This window comes from Canis lupus, chromosome 14 (assembly GCF_003254725.2).
Source record: "Canis lupus dingo isolate Sandy chromosome 14, ASM325472v2, whole genome shotgun sequence".
Lineage (NCBI taxonomy): Eukaryota > Metazoa > Chordata > Mammalia > Carnivora > Canidae > Canis > Canis lupus.
Window position 1 is genome coordinate 21,223,137 of NC_064256.1, and position 26,090 is coordinate 21,249,226.

The 26,090-nt window shown below is 39.2% G+C and overlaps 1 protein-coding gene across 3 annotated transcripts in view; it reads right to left on the reverse strand.

The window, feature by feature from the left end:
• Nucleotides 1-26,090, reverse strand: part of SLC25A13 (solute carrier family 25 member 13) — a 185,551-nt gene that overhangs the window by 144,144 nt on the left and 15,317 nt on the right. For 2 of the 3 annotated variants that reach the window (XM_025471293.3, XM_025471294.3), the window contains exons 2-3: nucleotides 12,005-12,058; nucleotides 2,677-2,819 (exon numbers count right to left, since the gene is read on the reverse strand). In XM_025471293.3, the coding sequence (XP_025327078.1) occupies nucleotides 2,677-2,819; nucleotides 12,005-12,058 (197 nt within the window). Of the gene's footprint in view, nucleotides 1-2,676; nucleotides 2,820-12,004; nucleotides 12,059-26,090 lie in introns of those variants that run through there. The other variant, XM_049093603.1, reaches the window with a different exon arrangement.

The window sequence follows — 26,090 nt, forward strand, 5'->3', positions numbered from 1 at the left end:
CAAAGAATGCTAGATAATAAATATGGGAGAAATGACAGAATTTTACAAAATAACCACTTTTCAGGGCACCTGGGTGGCTCAGTTGCCTAGTATCTGCCTTTGGCTCAGGTCATGACCCCAGAGTCCTGGGATCCAGCCCTGCACTGGCTCCCTGTTCAGTAGTGGAGTCTGCTTCTCCCTCTCCCTCTGCCCCTCAACCCCCACTCATGTTCTCTCTCAAATAAATAAAATCTTTTAAAAAAATAAAAAGAAAAATCACCACTTTTCAAACCGCAATGTAATAGCTGACTCAAGAAAGGATCATCATAGGCGCTAACACTAGTGGATGAAAAGTTGCTAGGAGACAGGATATGCACATTCTCTCTAGTATCTGTTTACTAATTATAAACAAAAATGGTTTCTATACAATCTGAGGGACACCACCTTAACCAAGTGATCAAATTTACCATCAACAATGCTGCGACCACATGCCTCCTGAGGAGGTACAACAGGTAGGACAGAAGCTCTCCTAACCAGTACCAAACCTTTAACATGAATCCAGGCCTGAAGAATCAATTAGAGGAGTCCAGAACATGGGACCTTCAATAAAATAACTGGCCTGGGTTTTAAACATCAATATCATGAAAAAAAAAAAAACATTAGAAGGCAAGGGTCTATTCTAGATTAAAAGAGATATAACAACTAACTATAAGAACTTTGGATCCTAGATTTAAAAAAGAAAGCAAAACAGCAATGAGCCATTTGAGGTTGGAGGCAGGAAGAAAGATCCAGTTTATTGGAATATGGACTGGAAATTAGTATATACCTCACATCACTGTTAATTAGTATATACCTCACATCACTGTTAATTCTCCTAAGGAAGATAATGGTATGGTAGTTATGTAAGAGAATGTTCTCATTCTTAGAAGATAAATGCTAAACTATCATGACATCTAAAATTTACAATTAAATGGTTCAAAAAAGAAAATGATGTATATGCATATAACTGTATGTAGAAAGTATGCATGTGTAAAAAGTAAAGACAAAGGTGACAAATGTGCTAACAATTAATCGAGGTGCAGAGTATATGGAGGTGTTCATTATACTCTTTCCAAGTTTCTGTAATTTAAAGAATCTTTGAACTATCAAGTAAGAAAAAAATTAATTTAAACCTGAATCAAATCATTCTTGTTGCGTGTGAGCTTGGTCACTTCCTATGAATCCTGAACACAAGGCGTGTGAAAGCAACCATATTTTCCCCCCAAAAAATACATCCACTAGAATAAATCTATGTTCGATGTGGCTTTTGCTTCAATGGACTAGTGTGAAATATACATCAGCCTCTTCATGCACCATCCTGGAGAGGCCCTGTGAGAGGATGATGGCCTGCTCGTATATTACACACAGTTTCCCACCAGGCAAAGAATGCTATGTCGGTGTGGGACTAGAAAATAGAAATAGCCCAAATAACCTCAACTAGAATAAAGAGAGGAAGCAGAGTCCAGAAATCCTCCAGGATGTTACGCATCACTGCTAATATCCATCCCTCTCCCTCCAAGCTGCAAGACCTTCATTTTGGGGAGGTTACTTCCATGCAAGATGGGATCACGGGTGCGTAAATAAGAAAAGGTTAGTGCTGGTAAAAACCGAAAGCATTTGCAATACATCAACCAATTTTACTTTGGTTGTATCTCAACCCAGTGCATGTGGGAAAAATCAGACAGGTGACAAACAGGGAGGGCCCAGGACTAGAGAACACTATTCAGGAATACCAGGTAACTTCAATCTATGGAAGGGGGTGCTGACAGGTGGCAAGGATAGAAGGCGGGGTCTACTATAGTTAATACAGAGAAGATGAGCTTTTGGACATTGCACTTGGTTATTAAGAGACATTGGTATTTGTATTAGCAAGAGTTTGGGATCCAAATGCCACACTTAATGCTAAAGCCAACTGCGATCTTAAAACAGCTTAAGAAAAGCTCATTTTTAAAATGTGACAACACTGGCAGGGGAAATTTGCAAAGTATCAATCTGTCTCTTCCAGCTTGGGTATAATGCCTTTCTTAGTGATTTGGAATCATCCTATTATTCTATCTGTTAGATTCATACTATTTAATCATATGGAAGACTTCAAGAGTTATTTGAGTAGAGGGAAAGATCAAAGAAAAGTTATGTTTGTAGAGCTATATTTTACATTTACTCACAATTGTTATAGTTTCCTTGAAAAATACCAGTATATGTACAAACACTCTAGTAGATCTGACACCATTCATCAACTACAGTAAGTCTCTGAAACTATTCTTGACTATCAAAAATACACACAGAGGGGCACCTGGGTATCTCAGTCGGGTAAGTGTCTGATTACTGATTTCAGCTCAGGTGATGATCTCAGGGTCGTGAGTTCAAGCCCCATGTGGGGCTCTGTGCTCAGCACAGAGTCTGCTGGAGATTCTCTCTCCCCCTTCTTCTACCCCTCCCACCACTCGAGTGTGCTCTAAAATAAAAAAAATAAAAATAAATAAAAAATACACACATAAAATCCCCAACTGTGATAAGAAAATATTAAAGGCATCATTTCTAAAATAATGCATTAATTTTAATAGAGAATATGTTAAGAGATGGGAATGTGTTCAGTGACTTCAACAGAAAGCTATTTCAAACAAAAAAATTAAATGAGATAATTATAAACAAACATACCCATCTTTGGTCTGATCCACTACGCCGCTTAAAAGCTCCACAGTCTTTGGATTGGGCTGGCTTTCTCCAAAAATGTTCAAATATCGTGTGACGAAGTCATTGGGAGACATAAAAAACTCACCATTTTTTTCAATGCTTGCATACTGTTTAAAGAAAAAAAAGAAAAGATATTTTACCCTCAAAAGTATATAATCAGATCAATATGTGAAAAAGCTGAAAATAGGCAAAGGATAAAACATCAGATATGATAATATACTCGTCTCAAGAACAGTTACTTCCCAAGACCTCATAGGAAAAAAAAATATGTTAAGTCTCCCAAGTTTTATGTTTATACCAGTGGTTCTCAGTTGGGGGCAGCTTAGCCTGACTGTTCAGCTTATAAACATCAACGTTTTCTAACAGTCAAGTATAACTAAAGAGGCTCAACCTTCTCTATATGTTACCTGCTTTCTGGGGATGGAGGGGAGGGGTAGGAGGGGCTTCTCTAGCTCTGCTCTTCCTCCATTTGTTTTTATTTTTCCCCATGGTGGGGACATCTGGCAGTGTCCGATGATAAATGACTGTCATAACCTGAGGGGGAGGGAGGCTACCAATATGCAGTTGGTAGAGGTCAGGACAACCCCCAACTCCCCTGGAGTGATCCAGCCCTAAATGTCATAGCACTGACACTGAGAAGCCCTAGTTTATGGAAATTTGAAAAGACAAATTATATCCTGTTTTTAGCAAGGGCATATAGCTTTAAAAAAAAAATAGGTTGTTTCCGTCCATGATTTTATATTCTAATTCTTTGGTCCCCATTCCTGTTTCAAGGGCACCAATAATGCAAGAAAGGAAGACCAAGAGACTAAGCCAGAATGCAAATTATTAACTATATGGCTTCCTGGGGGATTTCATGGAAGAAGATATGAAAGTCTGCTCTACTTGGTGTTCTCTTCATCCTAGAGGGAAATGGCAAATGAGAATTAGGCAGCACTCAATGCTTTTTCACAGCACTCCTCTTGCCTTTAGCGATACATTCCAGCCTCTGTAAGTGGGAATCTGTTCATTCCTGTCCCAGGGAGTCCCAGGGCCCAAGGGATCATACAGTACCCTAATACAGCAGGAGAGGACCTCTTGATCCTGGGGACAGAAAAGTGATGTGAGGGTGGGCAGGTGAAGACTGTGAGCTACATGAAGAACAAGGTGAGATGGATAACAGCAACCACATGGGGGTGGGGGGCACAGTGATGTGGGGAGCATGGGGAGGTGAAGTGCAGCAACAGCATCTCCATTTCCTCAACAGCCACAGACTATAAACTGTGGGCCATTAAAACTGTTTTCTTTCTTTTTTTTTTTTTTTAAGATTTATTTATTTGACAGAGAGAGCACAAGCAGGGGAGCAGCAGGCAGAGGAAGAGGGAGAAGCAGGCTTCCTGCTGAGCAAGGAGCCCAATGTGGGGCTCAATCCCAGGTCCCTGAGTTCATGACCTGAGCTGAAGGCAGATGCTTAAATGACTGAGCCACCCAGACACTCATTAAAATTATTTTTAAAGGTCACTTGTTATTTCTACATTTTAATTCCAATGCAGGACAAACTCTTGCTTAGACACACAGTAACCAGCTCTGGAGTCCCTCAGGCCTGGGCTGCACTGAGCTCTGCTTCTACCTCTAACCACCTATATGACCTCACATAAAAGTATAGCTTTCTGAGCCTCTGGCTCCTCGCCTGTAAAATAGGGATAACATTACCTGCTTCTTAAGGTCGATGCTAGAAATAAACAAATAATCAAGCACCATATGCTACACACAAAAAGCACTTCACAAATGTTCTATATGATCAGTTTTCGTTTAACATATTTTAGCATTGTACAAAAGAAAAGCTCAAAAACGGTCCAAGAATCCCACTATTCTTCAGTTAGCACTGAATTGGCTTTTTGGAAACATAAAAGAATTATATTTTGATTTTCCTGAGGCAAAACAAGAAACACAAAGGGTATGTTGCTAATTATAGCGATCCTATGATTTAGAATTATACCTATGTTTGCTTGTAGCAGAGAGTAATTAATTAACTCAGTTTAATTCTTCTCCCACAGGTAGGTGGTTCAGGTTTATCTTCTAGTTTGGGATATTTTTAAATAAAGCTAAGGTAAACAGAGACTTGTATATAACAATTGTCCAAATTCCTGGCAACCTTCAAAGGCTGGACTCCTGGAAGAGAAACTGTTGAGTCAAAGGAGAGGAACTGGAAGGTTCTTGATACTTCATCATGCTTCTCTCCAGAAAAGATTGTACCAATTCACACTCCCATCAGCAGTGTGTGAATGCGCCTTCTTCCCCCTCTATCAGATTTGTTGCAAATATTTACCTAGTTTGATATTTGTAGATAATTGAGTGTATTTTTTCTTACTCCTTTGCAATTTCTTCCATTACTTCTAAGTCTAGAAGTTAGGCCTTCCTCATCTCAATGTTAATATTTACCCACATTTTCTCTCGGCTTTTTTTTTTTTTTTAAGATTTTTTATTTATTTATTCGTGAGAGACACAGAAATAAAGAAAGGCAGAGACACAGGCAGAGGGAGAAGCAGGATCCATGCAGGGAGCCTGACATGGGACTAGATCCCAGGTCTCCAGGATCACGCCCTGGGCTGAGGCAGCGCTAAACCGCTAAGCCACAGGGGCTGCCCTCTCTTGGCTTTTAAGTTAAGTTTCAATACATCAGTACATCAGTTTTTTATGTGGTTTGAGGTAAGGATCTTCCAACTTTAATTTTTCCCACTTAATCTCTTGGTTGTCCCAGGAGCACAAATGAAATCATTCTTTCTTCCCCTGGCTTTAGGATGTCATGTTTACTACATGTTAACTATCATACGATCATCAGGGAACAGCGGGCAAGTAAGTCCAACCTCAACACCGGTTCTGATCAGTTGGCAACGAATGGCTCCCCTCTGAGGCTGCCCCCAAATTCCATGGAGGAATGACAGGATGGGCTGACAGTTCTTGTCATCCTTGCGGCAGGAGTCCTTGCCAACTGACCTGTCTACTCTTGCAAGATGACGTGCATCTTAATTGCTACAACTAGAGGGAAAGGATTTTTTCCTGTGGTTCTCACTACAGCATCCTCTAGTTCCCAGACTGGTGGCAGGCAGAGAATGAAATGTGTTTGATAAATATCTGTCGAATGAAGGAAAGTTTAAAATTATTGTACTACTTCCTTCCTGGGAGTTTCCTGGGCCATGATCGGTCTTTGATTTTCCTCCCATGTAACCTTCAGAATCACTGTAATGCTGCTGAGCCCTAAAAAAAATCCCACTGAAAGCGCAAAATTAAATTACAATGCCATACCCTTCACCCATACCCAGGACAATTAAAAAGAAATAACAAGTACTCGCAAAAACAGGGAGCAAATGCAATTCTCATATACTGGTGTTATGAGAGTAAACCATTAAACCACTTTAGAAAACTGCTTGGCAACATCTCTGACTGAACATGCACATAACCACAGACACAGCAATTTCAATCATAACTATGTCTCTAACAGAAACGTGTGGATAGATACATATGTGTTTATATGTATATATTTTTGACTAAAAAACATGCTTTAGCATTTTAATATCTACAGCAGCATTATCTTCAATAGCAGAAAGATGGAAAATAACTCAAACATCAACCAATGGTACGATGTACAAATCAACTACCGTGGTACAGTCACATAACAGAACACAACACAGCAAGGAGAATAAACTAACACCAACCACACACAATGGATGAATCTTAACAACTAAAGCAGGAGTGAAAGAAACAAGACACCAGAAAACATATTGTAGGATTCCATTTATATAAAGTTGAAAACCAAACAACTGGTCACCTTTAGGAGGGGTGCATACTTACCAAAAGGGGCATCAGATGCTTTTGGGACCCTGGTTACATACATGTGCTCACTTTGTGAACACTAATGGAGCTGTACATTTAAGATCTATATGCTTGATTTATACCTCAATAGTTTACACATTAAAAAAATCAAGATATTTTCTGCCCTATTTTTTCAGGGGTGATAAAGAATTTTCTAAACTTAAAAATATATTCATCTGAACATAGAAAACACGGTTTTCTTTAGTTTGCAAAACCAGCTCATCACCAAGGCTGCATGGTCTGCCTTGTAATTATAATAAAATGTCAAAGGTTGTTCCTTCATTTGATGGGCAGAGACAGATCATAATAAGTATGTACTGACAAAAGTGCTCCACTGCCCTTGCAGCAGTGAATGGAGGGGTCTCTATCAAGGGAGTGGACTACACAGCTACTGCATCTTTAAAATGGTATTTCCTCCTTCTTTGGGACTAGATTTTACAAGTGTCCTGAAGACTCTCTCTCCCTTGCAATTTTTTTTAAGTTTTAATATGATGAAACAAATGCATGCCATATGCAAAAATGCAGATTCAAGAGTATATTATAGTGTTGTTATACTATCAATGCAGAAAAGACAACTAACATCCAGTAATAGGAAGTAGCTAGATAAATTATGGTAGAAACAGCTCTACTTGGGAATAGCACACAACAATAAAACTGTAGAAATATCCCCAATTACAGGAAAAGGTTTTCCTAACATATTAGGTGTGTGTATGGCGGGGGGGGGTTTACAGGATAAAACATTATTCTTTCTCCTGTTAAGGAAAAAAAAAAAAGGTTTATATACATACACAGAGACATAGAAACAGAGAGAAAGGTATATAAATAAAATACATATGTATATATAGATACAGATTATATCTATATGGTAGAATCACACGTTACTTTTCTTTATATACTTGTGCTTTTTCAATTTTTGCCAATGAATATGAACCACCTTCTCATTTTAAAAAAGTTTTCAAAAAAGAAATTGTTTTTCTAATTTTGTCAATAAAAATCCTGAATACAGCTATTATGTTTTGTTGGGGGAAAAAAAAAAAAAAACACCCAAGTGCAATTCACTATGTACTATTATAAATTGTAATAGGACCTGTTCCCCTTGTCTAGTCCCTTTATGCAGTCTTCCCATCTCCTACATCTTACACTACAGGCATTCAGCTACTTCAACCTGTAAACAGTACACATCACCCCCTTTGCTCTGCCCTGAGCTAATGGTTTCCTTCTCAGTATCCCCCTTCTTATTACTGGCACGTCTCTGACCCAGCCTATCTATCCAGTGGTCATATTTATCCCCTGCTCCCTCCCATCCATCAGACAAGACCATTTTCACTAAGCAGTCCTTCAAAATGTCTTAACTTTGCCCACTCTCCATTTCCCCTGCTGCCACAATCCTAATCAAGTCTTTAGGGCCACACACCAGGATTATACCCAAGGCTGCCTAACTCATAGTGCTGCTGCACCAATCAAATGTCAAACTCCTCCTGCCAGTGTCACTGGATTACTCAGAAAACCTTCAAAGGCTTCCTATTGTTCAGCAGACATGCCAAACTCCCAATCACCTTTCTAATTTTGTCATCTACACCCTGTAATGCTTGGCAGCCTCCCTGGCATACAGCTGAATTTCATTTGAAGAAGGAGCCAGGATTCTTCAACCTGGAAGAGCTGTGTACTCCCAAACACATCTCCAGCCCTTCCCTCAGACATGCCCTCTCCCCTGGAGCTACCTAGCTGTCCTCCTCCCTGACTCTCCAGTTTCCACTCAGCCCAGGGTTCCAAGGAGCCTTCAAAGGGCTCCCCACCACTGGGACTGCTCCTGCTGTTTCTTGTGGCATTTGCTTTAACCACACAGGCACCATAGGTGAACCTAGATTCTTTCATACCTGCTGCATGCCTGTAAATCGTGTCTCCCGCATAAAAGCTGCACTCCTTGAAAACATGTTCACTGCTTACACCTGTTTTGTACATACCACTCACCACAAAGTTTCATGGTGTTTTATTTAAGCTGTGAGCACTCAGTACACCTGCTCAAATTAACACAAAGCAGCACCAAAAGTGTCAGGCAGGGGGGAAAAAAAAAACCATGTCAACATTCAGGTTAGAAACAAAACTGACCATACCTGGACTTCAGCTTCCATGTTCACACAAAAGGTTACCGGCCCCTTAGCACCAGAAGGGGCTGCATAATAAACTCAACCTCCTCAGGCTATAAATGCCATAGACCAAGTCCAGCCCTACATCCCATCCATGCGCACTGCCCAAGGACCTGAGCTCCAGGTCACCTCCTGCAAGGCACTCTTATAGCCCTCTGTTTCACACCTGTTGCTGCCGCTGCTCAGAAAAGCCTTCCTCTGCCCCACAACTGTCCTCTACCTTCTCCAGCTGGTAAGTACCTCCTCACTGTCAAGCCCAGCTCAAACATCACCAGCTCTAACTGTAATGACCCTTGCTAGCACAATGTAATTAGCCCCACATCATCTTCCCACTAATTAACACCATATAATGCTCATCAACGATATCATGGCTTTTTTGTTTGTCTTACACTTACACACAGTGAGATACTAAACGGCAGGAGCCATGATTTATGCATCTTTATATCCCCAACACTTTACTTCACATAGAGTAAGCAACACCCCCAAAAAAGAAGAAAACAACTTATTTCAACTCTTCTCAAGGATAAAATAAACCAGAATTGGGCCCACTTCAGTCTTCCAGGACCCCTCTTCCCTCCTCTCTCCGGAGCAGTTGCACCAGCTCTATGACCTCCACAGTCGCTGACACCCCTGCTATCAGTACATCTGCTCCAAAGGTCCTCCCCCAAGCTGCAGAAGAGTTCTCTAACTAGTGTAACAGACTGAAGGCTGCAATATTTATCATGAAGAAAAATCAGGAAAAAGTCAAAATCAGTAGTCAGGTTCACAGAGGGCTAACTGCTGATCCACACTTAACTGAAAGGCCCAGCCACAGAGGAGATGTGCCTCGCAGAGCCCTGTGGGCGTCATCCCAACTCTCCTGCCCCAACACCATCTGTGGCAGATGGTAAACAAGAGATCCTCCACATGCTGAGCCAAGGTGGATTTGTGTGGGTACCACACTGCCCAGGCCTGATGAGATCACCCAAACCTCTGCCAGATTCACAATCCCTTCCAGAAACTGCTGATCACTGTTTTCTTTATGGACGGTACCCCCCTGCCTGGCCCCAGCATCCTCTTGGCCTCCAAGTCACACTCTCACAAGCCGTGTAGTCTTAACCACCCCAAGAGAAGACAACATTTCCCTATCAGGTCCCAAAGATTCCACCCTCAGGCTTACTTACACAGAAATCTCACGGATGGCTCTCCAGAATTCTGCAAAGAATTCCCACCCTCCCTGGGTCTACCCGACCAATCCAATTTGTCTCCAGTAGACACTTGCCTCCTACTGACATGGAGCAGCTGGAAAAGACAGGTTGTTCCAACGTGGGATCTTAACCTAACTTTACCAGTTGCCATGTGGCCTCAAAAGGTGGACACAGCTTCTACCTGGATGGACCCTTTCCATTAGATCACACCAAAAGACCAACAGGTATCCGAGATGCACAATCTATTGAGATGCTCTGAGTTGTTCCCACTTCCTGTCAGAAGGATGCCTACAATCAAAACAGAAGTAACAGAAAGGTCCTGAATTCAAAGAATGCTTATGAGTGTGCTCAAATTAATGAGTTCTATCCATCTCTCTAGGCTCTCTGGCAATCCTCTGCAAGTGCTCTTCTAGAATCATATTATAAGAGTTTTTATACTATAGACCTTAAGTACACATACTAAAAATGTCTATGGTTCCCTCACACACACCTCATCTCAATCACAGTGGGCCCCAGGTGAGAAACAAAGCATTTCTGTTCCTTGGACTTTCATGGTCTGGAATCCTTTTCCACCTTAGAAGCTCTCTACTGTGCTGTCCTTTCAGGCTAAAACCAAATTTATAGAGAATTCTGCTTACTTATAACCCAAACCTCCTAACAAATTATCACTCCCCCCCCTCCCTCAAACCTGCTCATTTTTTAAACCATTTCCTTTTGAAGCCTCTGGCTGTCAGAATTATTTAATTTCAAGCATTTCCTGAATCAGTATCTAAGGCATATTAGGTGCTGGGCATATTCATCCAAGTTTTTTCACTCAATCTTTACAAATTTTTATAGCTTATTAAGAAGATGTTCATACATGTACAAAGTAGAGAGAACAGGGTAAAAAACTCCATGTTCCATTTACCAGTTTCAAAAATTATCATCATACAGACCATGCATTTTCCCTCCCACCCAAAACTGGATTATTTAAAAGCAAATCTCAAGACACCATAATCTCATCTGTAAATACTTCAGTGTGTACCTCTAAGAGAAAAAGACTCTTTTTTAAAAAAAAAAAGATTTTATTTATTTATTCATGAGAGACATAGAAAGGCAGAGACATAGGAAGAGGGAGGAGAAGCAGGCTCCATGTAGAGAGCCTGATGCGGGACTCAATCCTGGGACCCCGGGATCACGCCCTGAGCCAAAGGCAGACACTCAACCACTGAGCCACCCAGGCACCCCGAGAGAAAGACTCTTAATTGCTCCTGTAATCAGAATACCATCATCTGACCTAAAATCAATAACAATTCCTTAATATCAGATAATCATGTCAGTATTCAAATTCTCTGATTTCTCAGTATTTTTTAATAGTATCGCATTTTGATGAGGAAAGTGATCCTCACAAATTTAGTAACTTTCTGAGCCATGTATTTGGTACATAGCAGAACATCAAGTTTCCAGGTAAATAACATTAAAAGTGATTTGGTGTCTGGGACCTGAGGCAGAATTTTCTATTAGAATATCATTCATTCACTGCCCAATGTCCCAAAATAGGGGAAATATAAGAAACCTAAGGAAATATATGGGAAACATACAGTATCTGTTGTGATCTAATATGTACTATTATTTATACTGGGGCCCCCTCACCAGGCACCACAGTTGCAATAAAAAGACGATAATGGTAAAAATGAAGGGCTTTTACCAATGAGAAGCAAGGACAGTCCTCTCTGGATGGATGAAGGATTACTGAAATGTTTACAAAGAGCTTTCAACTTCTTAGGAAGAAAAAGCATGATCAGCAAACCACAGAAGTGAATCCTCAAAAGGTAAATGAGTTGTGATACTAAATCCCCCAGCAACTCCTTTCTAGTATCTGACCCCAAGTGAGAGAAAAGAAATTAAAATGCAAACCATACTGCCCTCACAAACAATCACCTACAAGTTTCTGATACATTTCAAAAAACAGAAGTAATTGTAATGGATCTCTTTCATAAGTCTTAAGTAAAGATACCTTTTGGGATTTTTTTATATAACAATGAAATAAAAGCTGTTTGAAAATAATCTTTAAAAATTCGAGAACACAAATCAAACAACAAACAAAACAGATTTCTTTATACTGACCTTCAAAAATATTGTTTTAAGCTCAGCTGGATCTGCTCTCTTGGTTAAAACCACCTATAAATAAACATAAAAATGTTTATATTATTAGAACAAAGCTGAGAAATCAAGCTAGTAGACTAAAAGAAAATAAACTCCAGGTTAGAAATCAGTGAATTTCATTTTTATACTTAAATCACCAAATTTCCCCAGTGCATAAACTACTCCTTGGATTTTAAATTAGACTCATTATGTGGCTTCTAGACTGATAAGAGTCCGTGCAAGAAATGAGTAAAGCTCTTCATATGTGATATTTAATGTAATCTTTTTTTCCCAAAAAAATAAGCAGGAAAATAGAAAACTTGAAACAGATCTGTAACCAGCTGGCATTTTTAAACTACACACCAAAGTGATCCATACCCTCCCCACAGGGAAATATTAAAGTACAACTTGTTTGTTAACCATGCAAGAGAACACAGTTCTTAAAGAAGTTGGTGAACAAGGCGAATCCTATTAACAAACAGGTAATTACTTCGCACGGTTCTGCTGGGGACAGGCATGAATGCCTAGTTATCTGGGCATGCCAAGCAAGGTCTCCTCCTCTCCCCAACTTTTAATTTAAGAAGTCAGAAGTCTCCAAAGGTATGACTATTATTCTCCACGTTCTAGAAATACAAGGGGCTACGGTTACCTTTTGAGAACAAAATTTGACAGATTAGCTCAGAATAGGTGTTGTGCTTAATTCCCCAGCCCACAAAGTCCAAAAACATCAGTTGGGGGAAAAAGCAAGACAAACCTGAATATAACTACCCCAGGCCAACACAAAAGAGTCCTTATGTGGAACCAAACAGTGGGCTTATTCAGTGTCCCATCACCCAATCGTGCTGGCAAAAACCATCGTGAGACTGAATCCTCACCAAGCACAGCGTCACCCCATGATACAGCCAAGGAGGGGTTCCTGGAACCACCCTCATACCGGAGCCATGTCGCTATCCACAGGGAGATTTATGCAAATTGTTCTCAATCCCTTCTGTGTGTTTGCAAAGGCTCTTCTGAGATCTTTGGACAATGGGTTCTCTGTCTCTAAATATGTAACCGCCTGAGCTTCTTGGCCTGCCACTGTCAGGAATAATTTTATTAACTAATCACTGGAAGAGGAGAGGTAGTTTTTCTGAAACAAGTTGGTCGGTCACCTTGTTTCCCAAAGCAAGACTGATAACTCCTTTAATTTCATCTGAGTACTTATAACCACCAATGCTATTTTTGTCCATAAAATTTGGTCATCTTTTTAAAATTCTGAATTAGTGTTCTTTGCTGTTCAATTAAGGAAAAAACAGAATGCTAACCAACCAAATATCGATGATAGTGATGACCTACAGATTTCAGGAGATTCTTTCCTTTTGAGTTTATCTTCTGAGAAAGAATAAGCCAAACACTACTGGAGAAGATAAGAAACACCTCCATCCTCTTAAGAGCAGAGAAATTTCCTCCAAGTTCTGTATCTCACAACAGTCCATAACTAACATTTTTTAGAAGGCATATGGTGACCCTAGGTACTTAGTTGGGTTTCCTTTTAAAAGCAAAGGTAAGTTTCCACAAAGTGAACTATTCTTGCTCCATCTGAATACCACATCCTTTAAAATCTAATTAATTCACTATACTGTGCACTTCATAAAGCCTTCCCTGGGCAATGCTATTTTAGAGTAAACTTCCCCTGCCCTAAATTCCCACAGCATTCTTCCATTACTAATCCCCAAATGCACATCAGTGTTCCCCACCAGGACTGCACTTCTGTAAGAAACAAAGCATTCACTCTGTAACTCTACCAGGATCTAAGGCACAGGAGAACAATATATGGGGAGAAAAATAACAAAGAGCAGAGACCAATGAAATGGACTAAAAAGACAATAGAAAATATCAATGTAACTAAGAGCTGGTTCTTTGAAAAGATAAACAAAACTGACAAACCTTTAGCTAGACTCAACAAGTAAAAAAGAGGGCAGCCCTGGTGGCTCAGCAGTTTAGCGCCGCCTTCAGCCCAGGGGGCCTGATCCTGGAGACCTGGGATTGAGTCCCACGTCGGGCTTCCTGTATGGGTCTGCTTCTCCCTCTACCTGTGTCTCTGCCTCTCTCTCTCTCTCATGAATAAATAAATAAAATCTTAAAAAAAGAAAAGTAAAAAAGATAGATGGCATAAATAAAACTGGAAATGAAAGAGGAGACATCAACAACAGGTACCACAGAAATACAAGAGGTAAGATTTACTATGAACAATTATACTAACAAACGGGACAACCTAGAGGAAATTAATAAACTCCTAGAAACTAAGGAGAGTGAAAGAGTAATTTAAAACCTCCCAAAAAACAAGTCGAGGACCAGGTAGCTTCCTCAGTGAATTCTACCAAACATTCAAAGAAATATTAATACCAATCCTTCTCCAACTCCTGCAAAATACAGAAGAGGAAGAAATTCTTCCAAACTCATGAGTCCAGCATTAGTCTGAAACCAAAACCAGACAAGAATGCCACAAGAAAAAATTACGGACTAATACCCTGATGAACATATATGCAAAAATCCTCAACAAATACTAGCAAATCAAATTCAACAATATATTAAAAAGATCATATACCATGATCAAATGAAATTATTCCAGGGATGCAAGGACAGTTAAACATCTACAAATCACTGTGATACACATTAACAAAATGAAGAATAAAAAAGATCCAATGATCATCTCAATATACACAGAAAAAGCACCTACTATGATAAAAATTTCTCAATCAAGTGGGTATAGAATGTATTTCAACATAATAAAAGCCATATATGATAAGCCCACAGCTAACATCATACTCAACAATGAAAACCTGAAAGCCTTATTCTAAGAGCAGGAACAAGACAAAGATGTCCCACTCTTGCTGCTTCTGTGCAACACAGTATTGAAAAATCCTAGCCAGAGCAAGTAGGCAAGAAAAAAAATAATAAAAGGCATCTAAATTGGAAAGGAAGAATAAAATTGTCACTACTTACAGATGACATGATATTATACATAGAAAATGCTAAAGACACCACTAAAAATAACTGTCAGAATAAATTTAGTAAAGTTGCAGGACACAAAAATCGATACACAAAAATCTGCTGCATTTCTGTGCACTAATAACTATCAGAAAGAAAAAGAAAACAATCCTGTTTATAATTGCATTAAAAAGGGATGCCTGGGTGGCTCAGTGGCTGAGCGTCTGCCTCCAGCTTAGGGCATGATGCCAGGTCCGGGGATCGAGTCCCACGTCGGGCTCCCTGCGAGGAGCCTGCTTCTCCCTCTGTCTGTCTCTGAGGCCTATTTCTCTATGTCTTTCATGAATAAATAAATAAAATCTAAAAAATAAGGCATGTTAAAAAAAAAAAAAAACAGCATTAAAAAGAATAAAATACCTAGGAATAAATTTAACCAGGAAGTAAAGAACCTATATGCTGAAAACTACAAAACATAGTGGAAAAAAACTGAAGAGGACACAAATTAATGGAAAGATATTCTGGACTAATGGATTGGAAGAATCAATTGTTAAAATATCCATACTACACAACACAATGAACAGATTCATAGCAATCCCTATCAAAATTCCAGTGGCAGAGCACCTGGCTGGCTCATTTGGTAGAGTGCGTGACTCTTGACCTTGGAGTTGTGAGTTGGAGCCCCATGCTAGGTGTGGAGACCACTTTAAAAAACATATATTTTTTTTAGAAATGCCAATTGCATTTTTCAATGACATAACAAATCCTATAATTTGTATGAATCACCTAAAACAATAAACAAAAAAAGGCAAATAGTCATCTTAAGGGAAAAAAAAGTTGAAGGCATCATGCTCCCTGATTTCAAGCCATATTACACTGCGATAGGAGTAAAACTGTGGTATTGGCATAAAAAGACACTTTTGTCTTTGTTCAGTAGAACAAAAGAGAGTCCAGAAATAAGCCCACACATATATGATCAATTAATTTATGACAAAGGAGCCAAGAAGAGATAATGGGAAAAGCAAAATCTCTTCAATAAATGGTGTTGGAAAACTAAACAACACATGGAAAAGAATGAAAGTGGACAGCATACATAAAAATTAACTCAAAATGAATTGATTAAAGACCCAATGAACAGAAGACCTGAAGCCCTAAAACTCCTAGAAAAACACAAAGGTAGTAAACTCTGACACAGGTATTGGCAATGAGTTGTTTCTTTTTTTAATAGGACACCAAGAGTTAAAGCAACAAAAGCAACATAAGTGGGACATCATACTAAAAAGCTTCTGCACAGCCAAGGAAACCATCAACAAAATGAAACCTACTGAATGGGAGACAGTATTTGTAAATCATACACTCGATAGAGGCTAATACCCAAAATATGTTAAAAAAAACAAACAAACCTACAACTAAATAACAACAATAGCAACAATAAATCCAATTTTAAACATGGGTAGAAGATCTACAGAGACATTTTTCCAAAGAAGATATAGAGATGGCCAACAGATACATGAAAAGATGTTCACTGTCACTCATCATCAGAGAAATGCAAATCAAAACCACAATGAGATATTACCTGACACCTGTTAAGACTGGCTATTATTAAAAAGACAAGAAAATAAGAAGTGTTGGCAAGAATGTGGAGAAACAAACTGTACACTGTTGGTGAGAATGTCAACTGGTGCAGTCATTATGGAAAACGGTATGGAGGTTTCCTCAAAAAATTAAATATAGAACTATTCTACTTTGGGGTATTTATCTGAAGAAAACGAAAACACTACACACACTTGGAAATATATATATGCACGCTCATGCTCACTGCAGCATTATTTACAATATTATTTACAATAATTATTTAAATAATTATTTACATTATTTACAATATCCAAGACATAGCAACAACCTAAGTGTCCACTGATGGGTGAATGGACAAAGAAATTGTGAGACAGATATAAAATGAAGTATTATTCAGGCATAAGAAAAATTAAATCTTGCCATTTGTAACAAAATGGATGGACCTCAAGGGCATTATGCTAAGTTAAATAAATCAGATGGAGAAAGACAAGTACCATCTGATCTCTCTCGTACATGGAATCTATTTTATAGATACATATAAATAGATATATATAACATATATTTTTATATATGTATATATATATAATATATATATACAAATGACAGATACAGAGAAAAAAAATAGAGAACAGGCTGGTGGTTGCCAGAGGCAGGGGGTGGGGTGGCAGAAATGGGTAAAGGGAGTACAAATTTATTAAAAATTTTGTTTAAAAGGCAGGAGTTATTCACCAATGTATCACCAACATTAGTACAATGTCTGGCACATACAGATGGTTCAGTAAATATTAGCAGAAGTACTGAGTTCTATAAATCAATTCTTACAAAATCCATATAGTGACCCAAAATCCAAGTCATATCAGCTGATATGTATAGAACATTTTGTATTTTCAATGCATGACTATTACTTCACTGGATAATCATAGCAAAATCTGAGACCTGGAGAGAAAATAATGTTGCACCCACTTTACAGAAGAGAAACCAAGACTCAAAGAGGGTCAATTTTTTCCTCAAAAGTCAGAACTGGCACCAACTTGTGCTTAGATTTCTAAGTATTGTCTGAGCTGAGATCAGATCTCAAACCTTCCACCTCCTACTCTATTGGTCTTTCCATTGAGCCACACCATAGGCAGCTTCAAACTGACCATAACTTATATTAACCATTAATACAATACACACCCAGAAATCAAGAATTTCCCAATTTCTCCTAACACCACCAGTTTGTAGTATCCATCTAGTGCTGTGATTAAAAAACATGGCTTTAGGAGCACCTGGGTGGCTTAGTCAGTTATGAGTCTGACTCTTGGTTTCATCTTAGGTTATGATCTCAGGGTTCTGGGATCAAGCCCTGCATCATGCTCTGCACTGGGTATAGAGTCGGCTTGGGATTCTCTCTCTCTCTCTCTCTCTCTCTCTCGCTGTGCCCCTCTTCCACTTTTTTTTAAAGATTTTTATTTATTTATTTATTCATGAGAGAGAGAGAGGGGCTGAGACACTAACAGAGGGAGAAGCAGGCTCCATGCAGAGCACGGGACTTAATCCTGGGTCTCCAGGATCAGGTCCTGGGCTGAAGGCGGCGCTAAACCGCTGAGCCACCCGGGCTGCCTGATTTTTATTTATTTATTCATGAGAGACACACAGAGACAGAGAGGCAGAGACACAGGCAGAGGGAGAAGCAGGCTTCATGCAGGAAGCCCGATGCGGGACTCGATCCCGGGAACTCCAGGATCACACCCTGAGCTGAAGGCAGAGGCTCAACCACTGAGCCACCCAGGTGTCCCCCTCTTCCACTTAAAATCTCTAAATAAATAAATAAATAAAGTCTTAAAGAAAGAAAAAAACACAACCACAGAACACAGTTTTAGTGTCAGGCCACCTGTGACTGGGGATCAGGTGTGACCTGGAGCAAGACCACTGACCTCTCAGCCTCACTTCTCTCACCTGTAAAATGAGAAGTCCTGGATGGTTGAAAGTGTGATAGGAGATAATAACAAAGTGCTCTGCTGCAGAGACGACACATAGTTAAAGACCTCAATAAACGGAATAAAGTACTTGCATTATTTATGGGAGGGTGTTTATATACTCTTTAAAAAGTCTAAGTGATGAGTAACCTGGCTCATAACTGGAGAAGGAAAAAAAATCAGCAAACCACTAACCACAGACATTTTCCTAACTCATCTCCTCTGCTATCTTAGCCCCAACCAATGCAACTTCTTGAAACCAGACCCAAAGTTCCAGATACACCACGGAATTTGCCTGAGGCCCGTGGAAATGTGTATTAGGTCCTGAACACATTGTACTGAAGCAGAAAGTAACTGGTTCCACAGGAGATGGCTTCACAAAAACTTGTACCAGCCTCCTGGCCTCACCTCTGCACTAACTCCATCTAGCTCCCTACTGCTGTGTGACTTGTCAGAATTCCCAGTTCTTCTCCTCCTATTCTCATCTTCTTGCACTGGCATCATGTATAGTGAAGGAAGAACACTTACACAGCTTCATTCAAGACAACATAAAGTTAAGATCTAGACGTCGCAGCGTTCTGAAGGTGTACTGAGATGGAATCTACCTGGTGGCAAAATCAATACCTGGGAACTACAGAAATGTAGCCTCCCTTTTTAAGCCAACTCAAAACAGCTGCTCTGCATGCACACTCTGCGTCACTTTAACAAGCCTTTAGAAGATTCATCAAACTTGAGATTGTTTCCAGAAGGCTGAATTTCATTGTTATGAATTTTTTTCTTATACTAACAGCATGTAAATATTTACAGCTACTCTTCTTACAATCTAATTGCCTGATTTTATCATCATGCTTCTGAATTTGCATTTCTAAGAACAGATTCCACCATTAAACAAAATTTGTATATCAAGAGTTATAAATAAAAGGCACTAGTTTTCAAACAGAAAAATCACCAAGAAGGAAAAGGGATGACTTGGCAGATGACTATGAAATCAATACAATAGGGAATTTTATACTACAGCTGCTAACTTAATCCATACAACATTGCTACTTAATCAATACAATAAAGAATTTTATACTACAGCAGCTAACTTTCACACAGTCAAGACTCAGGGAAAAAGAGAAAGGGTTAAAATTGGAAAACCTATGCATTATATATTTTTTCCACAAACTGAGAGAAGTTTACCTTTACCGAACTTTAATATGGAAATTTCAGGTCAATTCCATGAATCTATGTTCCACAGAGCAAAATTTCAGGACCACTGAATATGTTAAATTTTTGACAAACATTACATATAATAGCTTGAATAGGTTATCAATAGCATTTGCAAAACGGATGCACTAGCCAGGTACATCCTAGTTATAAAAAACCAACCAACAGGGATCCCTGGGTGGCGCAGCGGTTTGGCGCCTGCCTTTGGCCCAGGGCGCGATCCTGGAGACCCCGGATCGAATCCCACGTCAGGCTCCCGGTGCATGGAGCCTGCTTCTCCCTCTGCCTATGTCTCTGCCTCTCTCTCTCTCTCTCTCTCTCTCTCTCTCTATGTGACTATCATAAATAAATAAAATTAAAAAAAAAAAAAAACCAACCAACAATAACAAAACTTCAATGACTGGGTTTTTAAAAGGCATGGCAAGGAGAACCAGAAAGATACCTTTCAGGACAAATTCACTCTTAGTTCAGTATGAATTAGAGCAGCCAAAAGAAGGAGAATAGCAGAAAAGAGGTTTCTGCATGGAGGAATTTTTTTTTTAAGATTTTATTTATTTATTCATGAGAGACAGACAGACAGACATACAGAGGGAGAAGCAGGCTCCACGCAAGGAGCCCAACGTGGGACTCGATCCGAGGTCTCCAGGATCACGCCCTGGACTGAAGGTGGCGCTAAATCGCTGAGCCACCCGAGGAATGTTTTTCAAACTGGAATCAAGCCACAGTTGAAAGCTCATTAACAAATCATAGTGGAATAGAATTGTGAGCCCAATAGAGAGTTGACAGGTCTAACAAAGGGCAGTGGGGAAGAACATAAGAAAACCTATAGAGAATAAGGGATACTAACTTGAAGAAGAAAATGAAAAGAAAAGCTCTCTTCTTCCCGTGAAAGGCTCTAGAGATGTTAAGATGCTGATCTCCTCAAATGCATCTTATTCCTCCCATTCCATGCCTCCCAACTCCTGCAAAGAACAGAAACTAAGCAGATGCTCCAAAAACTGTTGATTCAGGAAGAAAATCTTCCACATGAGTAGAAAACAAATAGGTACTATGAAAAATAGACAGTAACTCCTTCCAGACCGGTGGTGCTAGAAGTGTGGGCTCTGCACCATCTTCCTCCAGTGGAACTTTCAGATATGTAAATTATCACACCCTACTCCGGATCTACAAATCAGAAACTCTAGGGGTGGGATCAGCAATCTACAGTAGAACAAGTCCTCCAGGTGATTCTGATGCTGTTAAAGTTTAAGAACCACAGCCTTTGCTAATGTCAAGTTCGGTAGGTTAGGACTGCTATTCTCAGCCCCAGCTGTATATTCAAGTCTCCTGAAGGACTTCCGGATTTATTCACTGTCCAGGCCTATCAAATTACATTGTAAAGGCTAATCCAAGCAGAATCTCTGAAATGGGTACCTTTAAAACTCCATCATGAGATTATAATGTGGGGTTGGTTGAGAACCATGGAGTTAGGACCCAAGATCCCAACCTCAGATGGCTACTCCACCATCTCACCATCTGCACAAAAGAGCCTTTACTCTGTAACAATCCCCACCAAACCTAAAAAGCCTGAAAGACAAGACAAGCACAGGCTTACACCAAAAATTCTACTGTCATGAAGTAATTATTTACCCTAGATATGAAATAAAAACCAGAAGAGACAGCTCATCAAAAGTGGGCTAGTCTCTGTTGTAAGCACAGGCACACATGCAGTGACACGCAGGAGGAGGTGGAGGGAGAAATGTCTCTGCCTGGTCTTTTGAATCTGAGGAAGTAAGTGGAGTGGGTGGACTCACATCCCATTGGAAAGCTCTATTCCGTGTGGCCTAATGACTTAGAAGCTGGGGCCAACTCTTCTTCCCATCTATCTTCCTGTATCTCCACATGTATCTTCCTGTACTGCAAAGACTAGAAGGTTAAAACTACATTTCCCAGACTCCCTTGCAGCTATGTGGCCTACGTGCTGTCAATGAGTTGAAGAAGGGTGAGTTTTGGAAAGCAAAGATTGCAAAGTTGGGAGCCATGCTTCTGCTGTTTCTGCCAGCAAGCCTCATTGCTACAAGTGTCTGATTTTCCTGTGGCAACCTCCTCCCCATGTCAGTGGCAATATGGTTCTGAACACTCCCCTTTTGGCAAGCTGTTTCATTACTGGACAAGAGGTAACTGCTCCCTTGGTGGCCTGCTCTGCCATGAGGCTCTGGAAGGCACTCCTGAAAGCTCAATCTGAATTCTGTTTCTTTGCATTCCCAACAAATTCTGTAAGCCATTTAATACCCTGTAATAAATCTCCCTCAGCTTAAACCAGCTAGAGTGGATTCTGTTCTCTGCAAGTGAACCTTGACTGATACAATCAGTAATTGCAAAAGAAAGTTTGGAATTCCCTAAAACCACAGTTAGCATTTACTCGAGAAGAAGAAAGTATGAGATGTCTCATCGAATTGAAGAAAAATAATTTTTTATTGAATTCACTGAGTCACCCATTCCTCATTCTACAGTTTCCCTAAGTTCTAATAATGAAGCACAGATTATGAAAAAATTACTGAAACATAAATTAGTATACAGACAAGATGCCTTGTTAACCATGCTTCAAACCACTGCCTTTCTCTGTAATCAACCCTCAGAAGTTCACATCACTCAACAGTTGACTTATACCAGATACCAACAGATACCACAAACGTCAACCCACCAGGTAATTACACAAAGGGTCATGTTAGGGGTGCTAGAGATATTTATCAGAAGGATTCAGTAGCTCATGAAGTGTGTTGGATTTAACTCTGCACTGGTGTAGACAAATATTAAACACTGATAAAGCCTTCACCATTACAATTTCACATTAAGCAGCAGAGGGGAACACTTAAGAAATGAATGGTGGTATTTTAGCTGTGGGTTCTGTGATGCTAAAATAACTTTAAACACACTAATTTTAGATTTTATTATTATTGTTATTAAGCTAAAGCTAACATTCCAGTAAATGTTCCCCAGAGTAAAAATTCGACAGGAGATTATATGAATCTTTTCTAAAATAGACATTTTTCTGTTTATGTTTTCAACTCCTTATAGAGACAGAAGGTGTTTGCTCATCCAGATGAAAACAAACATCACCAGGTTCAGAGTAAAGATCTTGGTGCCAGTACATTACTAATCTGGTGATCTTGGACAATCACTTAACATCTCCGAGTTAGTTTCCTCATCTATAAAGTGGGCAAAGTGACAAAATCTACTTATCAATTTTACAAAGTTATCTTAAGGACCAACCAGAACCTCCACAGGAACCAGTGTTGGCTAGGAATGCCTGAACTGTTTATGACAAACTGCTGGAGGCTCAGTGTGGACCAGACAGAGATTTAAAAACTCTAGGAGGACCGAGTCATAGGAAAATCTCCACGTTTTTTTGAGTTTTACCTCTAGGAACTCAACCAAGCTCTCACAGTGAATATGGGAGAAAAATCATTTGCACTTCTCCGCACAAGGAGAGGAAAAAGAATCATTTTGAAATGCATCTGAGCATTCTGTCCTAACAAGATCTGTCCTCAGGAAAATTATTTATTAAAAGCCTAATCTGTTGGAGTGTTATAGAGCCTAACTTGGTGTTGGGATGGTAAATACCCTATTCCAGCCACTTCTCACCATTCTGTCCTAGCTGATGGAAAAAAACCTGAGAAACAATTTGTGAAGTACACTGTCCAGAGCCACAAGCTCTCTAATGCTCAGAGACCTAATCACAGGCCTATAGAACACTTTCTCTCCCTCTACATCCTACCCCCAAACTACCAAAGGTCTTTTTGCAGCAGTTCCTTTTATCCAGTATATCATCTGGCTACCAAGAAAAAATTACAAAGCACAGCAAAAGGTAGATATATATATAGACACCACAGTTTGAAGAAACAGAGTGACCATCAAAACCAGCCTCAAATATGGTAAGAATGTTGAAATGATCAAAACAGGAATTTAAAACTATGGTTAATATGCTAAAGACTCTAAAAATATATATATGCTAAAGACTCTAATGGATAAAGTAGACACCATGCAAGGACAAATCAGCAGAAAAATGGAAATTCTAAATAAGAAATGCTAGGGATCAAGAACACTGTAAGAGTAATGAAGAATGCTTCTGTTGGGCTTATTAGTGGACTGGACATGATTACAGTGAGAATCTCTGAGTCTGAGGATATCTCGATAGAAATCTCTAAAACTGAAAAGAAAAGAGAAAAAAAAAGAAAAGATTGGGGGAAGGGGGAATCCAGAATATCCAAGAACGGGAGGACAGCTACAAAAAGTGTAACACAGATGTAAAAGGAATACCAGGAGAAGAAAAAAAGGAATAGCAGGAATTATTTGAAATAATAAGGATTAAAACTTCCCCCAAATCAATGTCAGACATGAAATCACAAATCCATGAAGACAGAAAACACCAGGCAAGATAATCAAAATCACTTTAAACATTAATGGTCTACAAAAAAAACCAATTAATTAAAATACAGAGCTTGTCGGATGCATAAAAACTAAAGACCCAACTATATGCTATCTATAAAAGCCCCACTATAAATATAAACAACACACTTATAGATTAAAAGTAAATGAACAGAGGGGTGGTTCAGTCAGTCAAGTGTCTGACCCTTGATTTCAGCTCAGGACATGATCTCAAGGTTGATGGATGGAGTCCTGGGGTGAGCCCCACAGTAGGCTCCACACTCAGTGGAGAATCTGCTTGAGATCCTCTCCTTCTCCCTCTACCCCTCCTCCCCACTTGCACAAGCTCTCTCGAAACTAAATAATCTTTAAAAAAAAAAAAAAAAAAAGAAAGAAAAGTAAATGAACAGAGAAAGATAATGCCATGCACACACTAATCAAAAGTCAGAGTAGCTACCATATTAATTTCAGTCAGAGCCTATTTAAAGCACATTAAGTTACCAGGGATAAAGAGGGACATTATAGGATGACAAAGAGGGCAATTCTCCCAACAAGATATTAACAATCTTCAGTGGAACAGAACAGAAAGCCTAGAAATAGACCTACATAAATATATAGTCAACTGATCTTTGACTAACCTCTTCAACAAATGGTGCTGAAACAAACAAACAAAAAAAAACCCTCTAGACAGAGACCCTATACCTTTCACAAAAATTAACTCAAAATGGATCAGAGCCCTAAATATAAAACTCCTAGAAGATCATAAAGGAGCAAACTTAGATGGCCTTGGGTTTGGCATGGACTTTTTAGATATAACACCAAGGCATGACCCATGAAAGAAAGAACTGAGAAGCTAGACTTAATTAAAATAGAAATTTCTGCTCTGCAAAAGACAATCAAGAAAATGAAAAGATAAGCAAAAGACTAGGATAAAATATTTCCAAAAGATCAATTAAGAACTGCTACCCAAAATCTACAAATAACTCTTAAAACTCAACAGTAAGGGGGGGTGGGGAAGCAAACAACAACCCAATGCAAAAAAGGGCCAAACAACCTTAACAAAACCTCCAAGGAAGATGTATAGACAGGAAGTAGACATAAGAAAAGATGCTCCACATCATCTTCCATCAGGGAAATACAAATTAAAACAACAAAAAGATACTAACACACGCCTGTATTAGAATGGCCTAACTCCAGAACACTGACAACACTAAATGCTGGTGAGGATGTGGAGAAATAGGAACATTCATGGAGTACTGATGGGAATACAAAATGGTACAGTCATTCTGGAAGACAGAATGGCAGTTTCTTACAAAATGACAATATTCTTACCATATAACCCAGGAATTGAAAACTTATGTCCACACAAAAACTTACTCATGAATGTTTACAGCAGTTTTATTCCTAATTATTGAAAACTGGAAGCAACCAAGGTGTATTTCAGTGAATGGTTAAATAAACTATGGACATCTAGATACTGGAATATTATTCAGCAGTAAAAAAAAATGAGCTATGAAGTGATGGAAAGACATGAAGGAAACTTAAATACATATTACTGAGTGAAAGAAGCTAATCTGAAAAGGCTACATACTATATGATTCCAACTAATATGACATTCTTTAAAAAAAGGCAACACTATGGTAATAGTAATAAGATCAGTGATTGCTAGCAGAGTAGTGAAAATACAGTGTATGATACTATAACGGTGGATCCATATCATTACACAATTTGTCCAAACCCTTAGCACATAGCCTACCAGGAGTGAACCTTAATGCAAACCAGGGACTTTGGTGATAATGACATGTCACTGTAGGCTCATCAATTGTAATGCATGTACCATTCTGAAGGAAAATAATGGGGAGACTGTGCATGCACAGGGACAGGTGGCATATAAGAAATATCTGAACCTTCCTTTCAATTTTGTGGTGAATCTAAAACTATTTAAAAATATT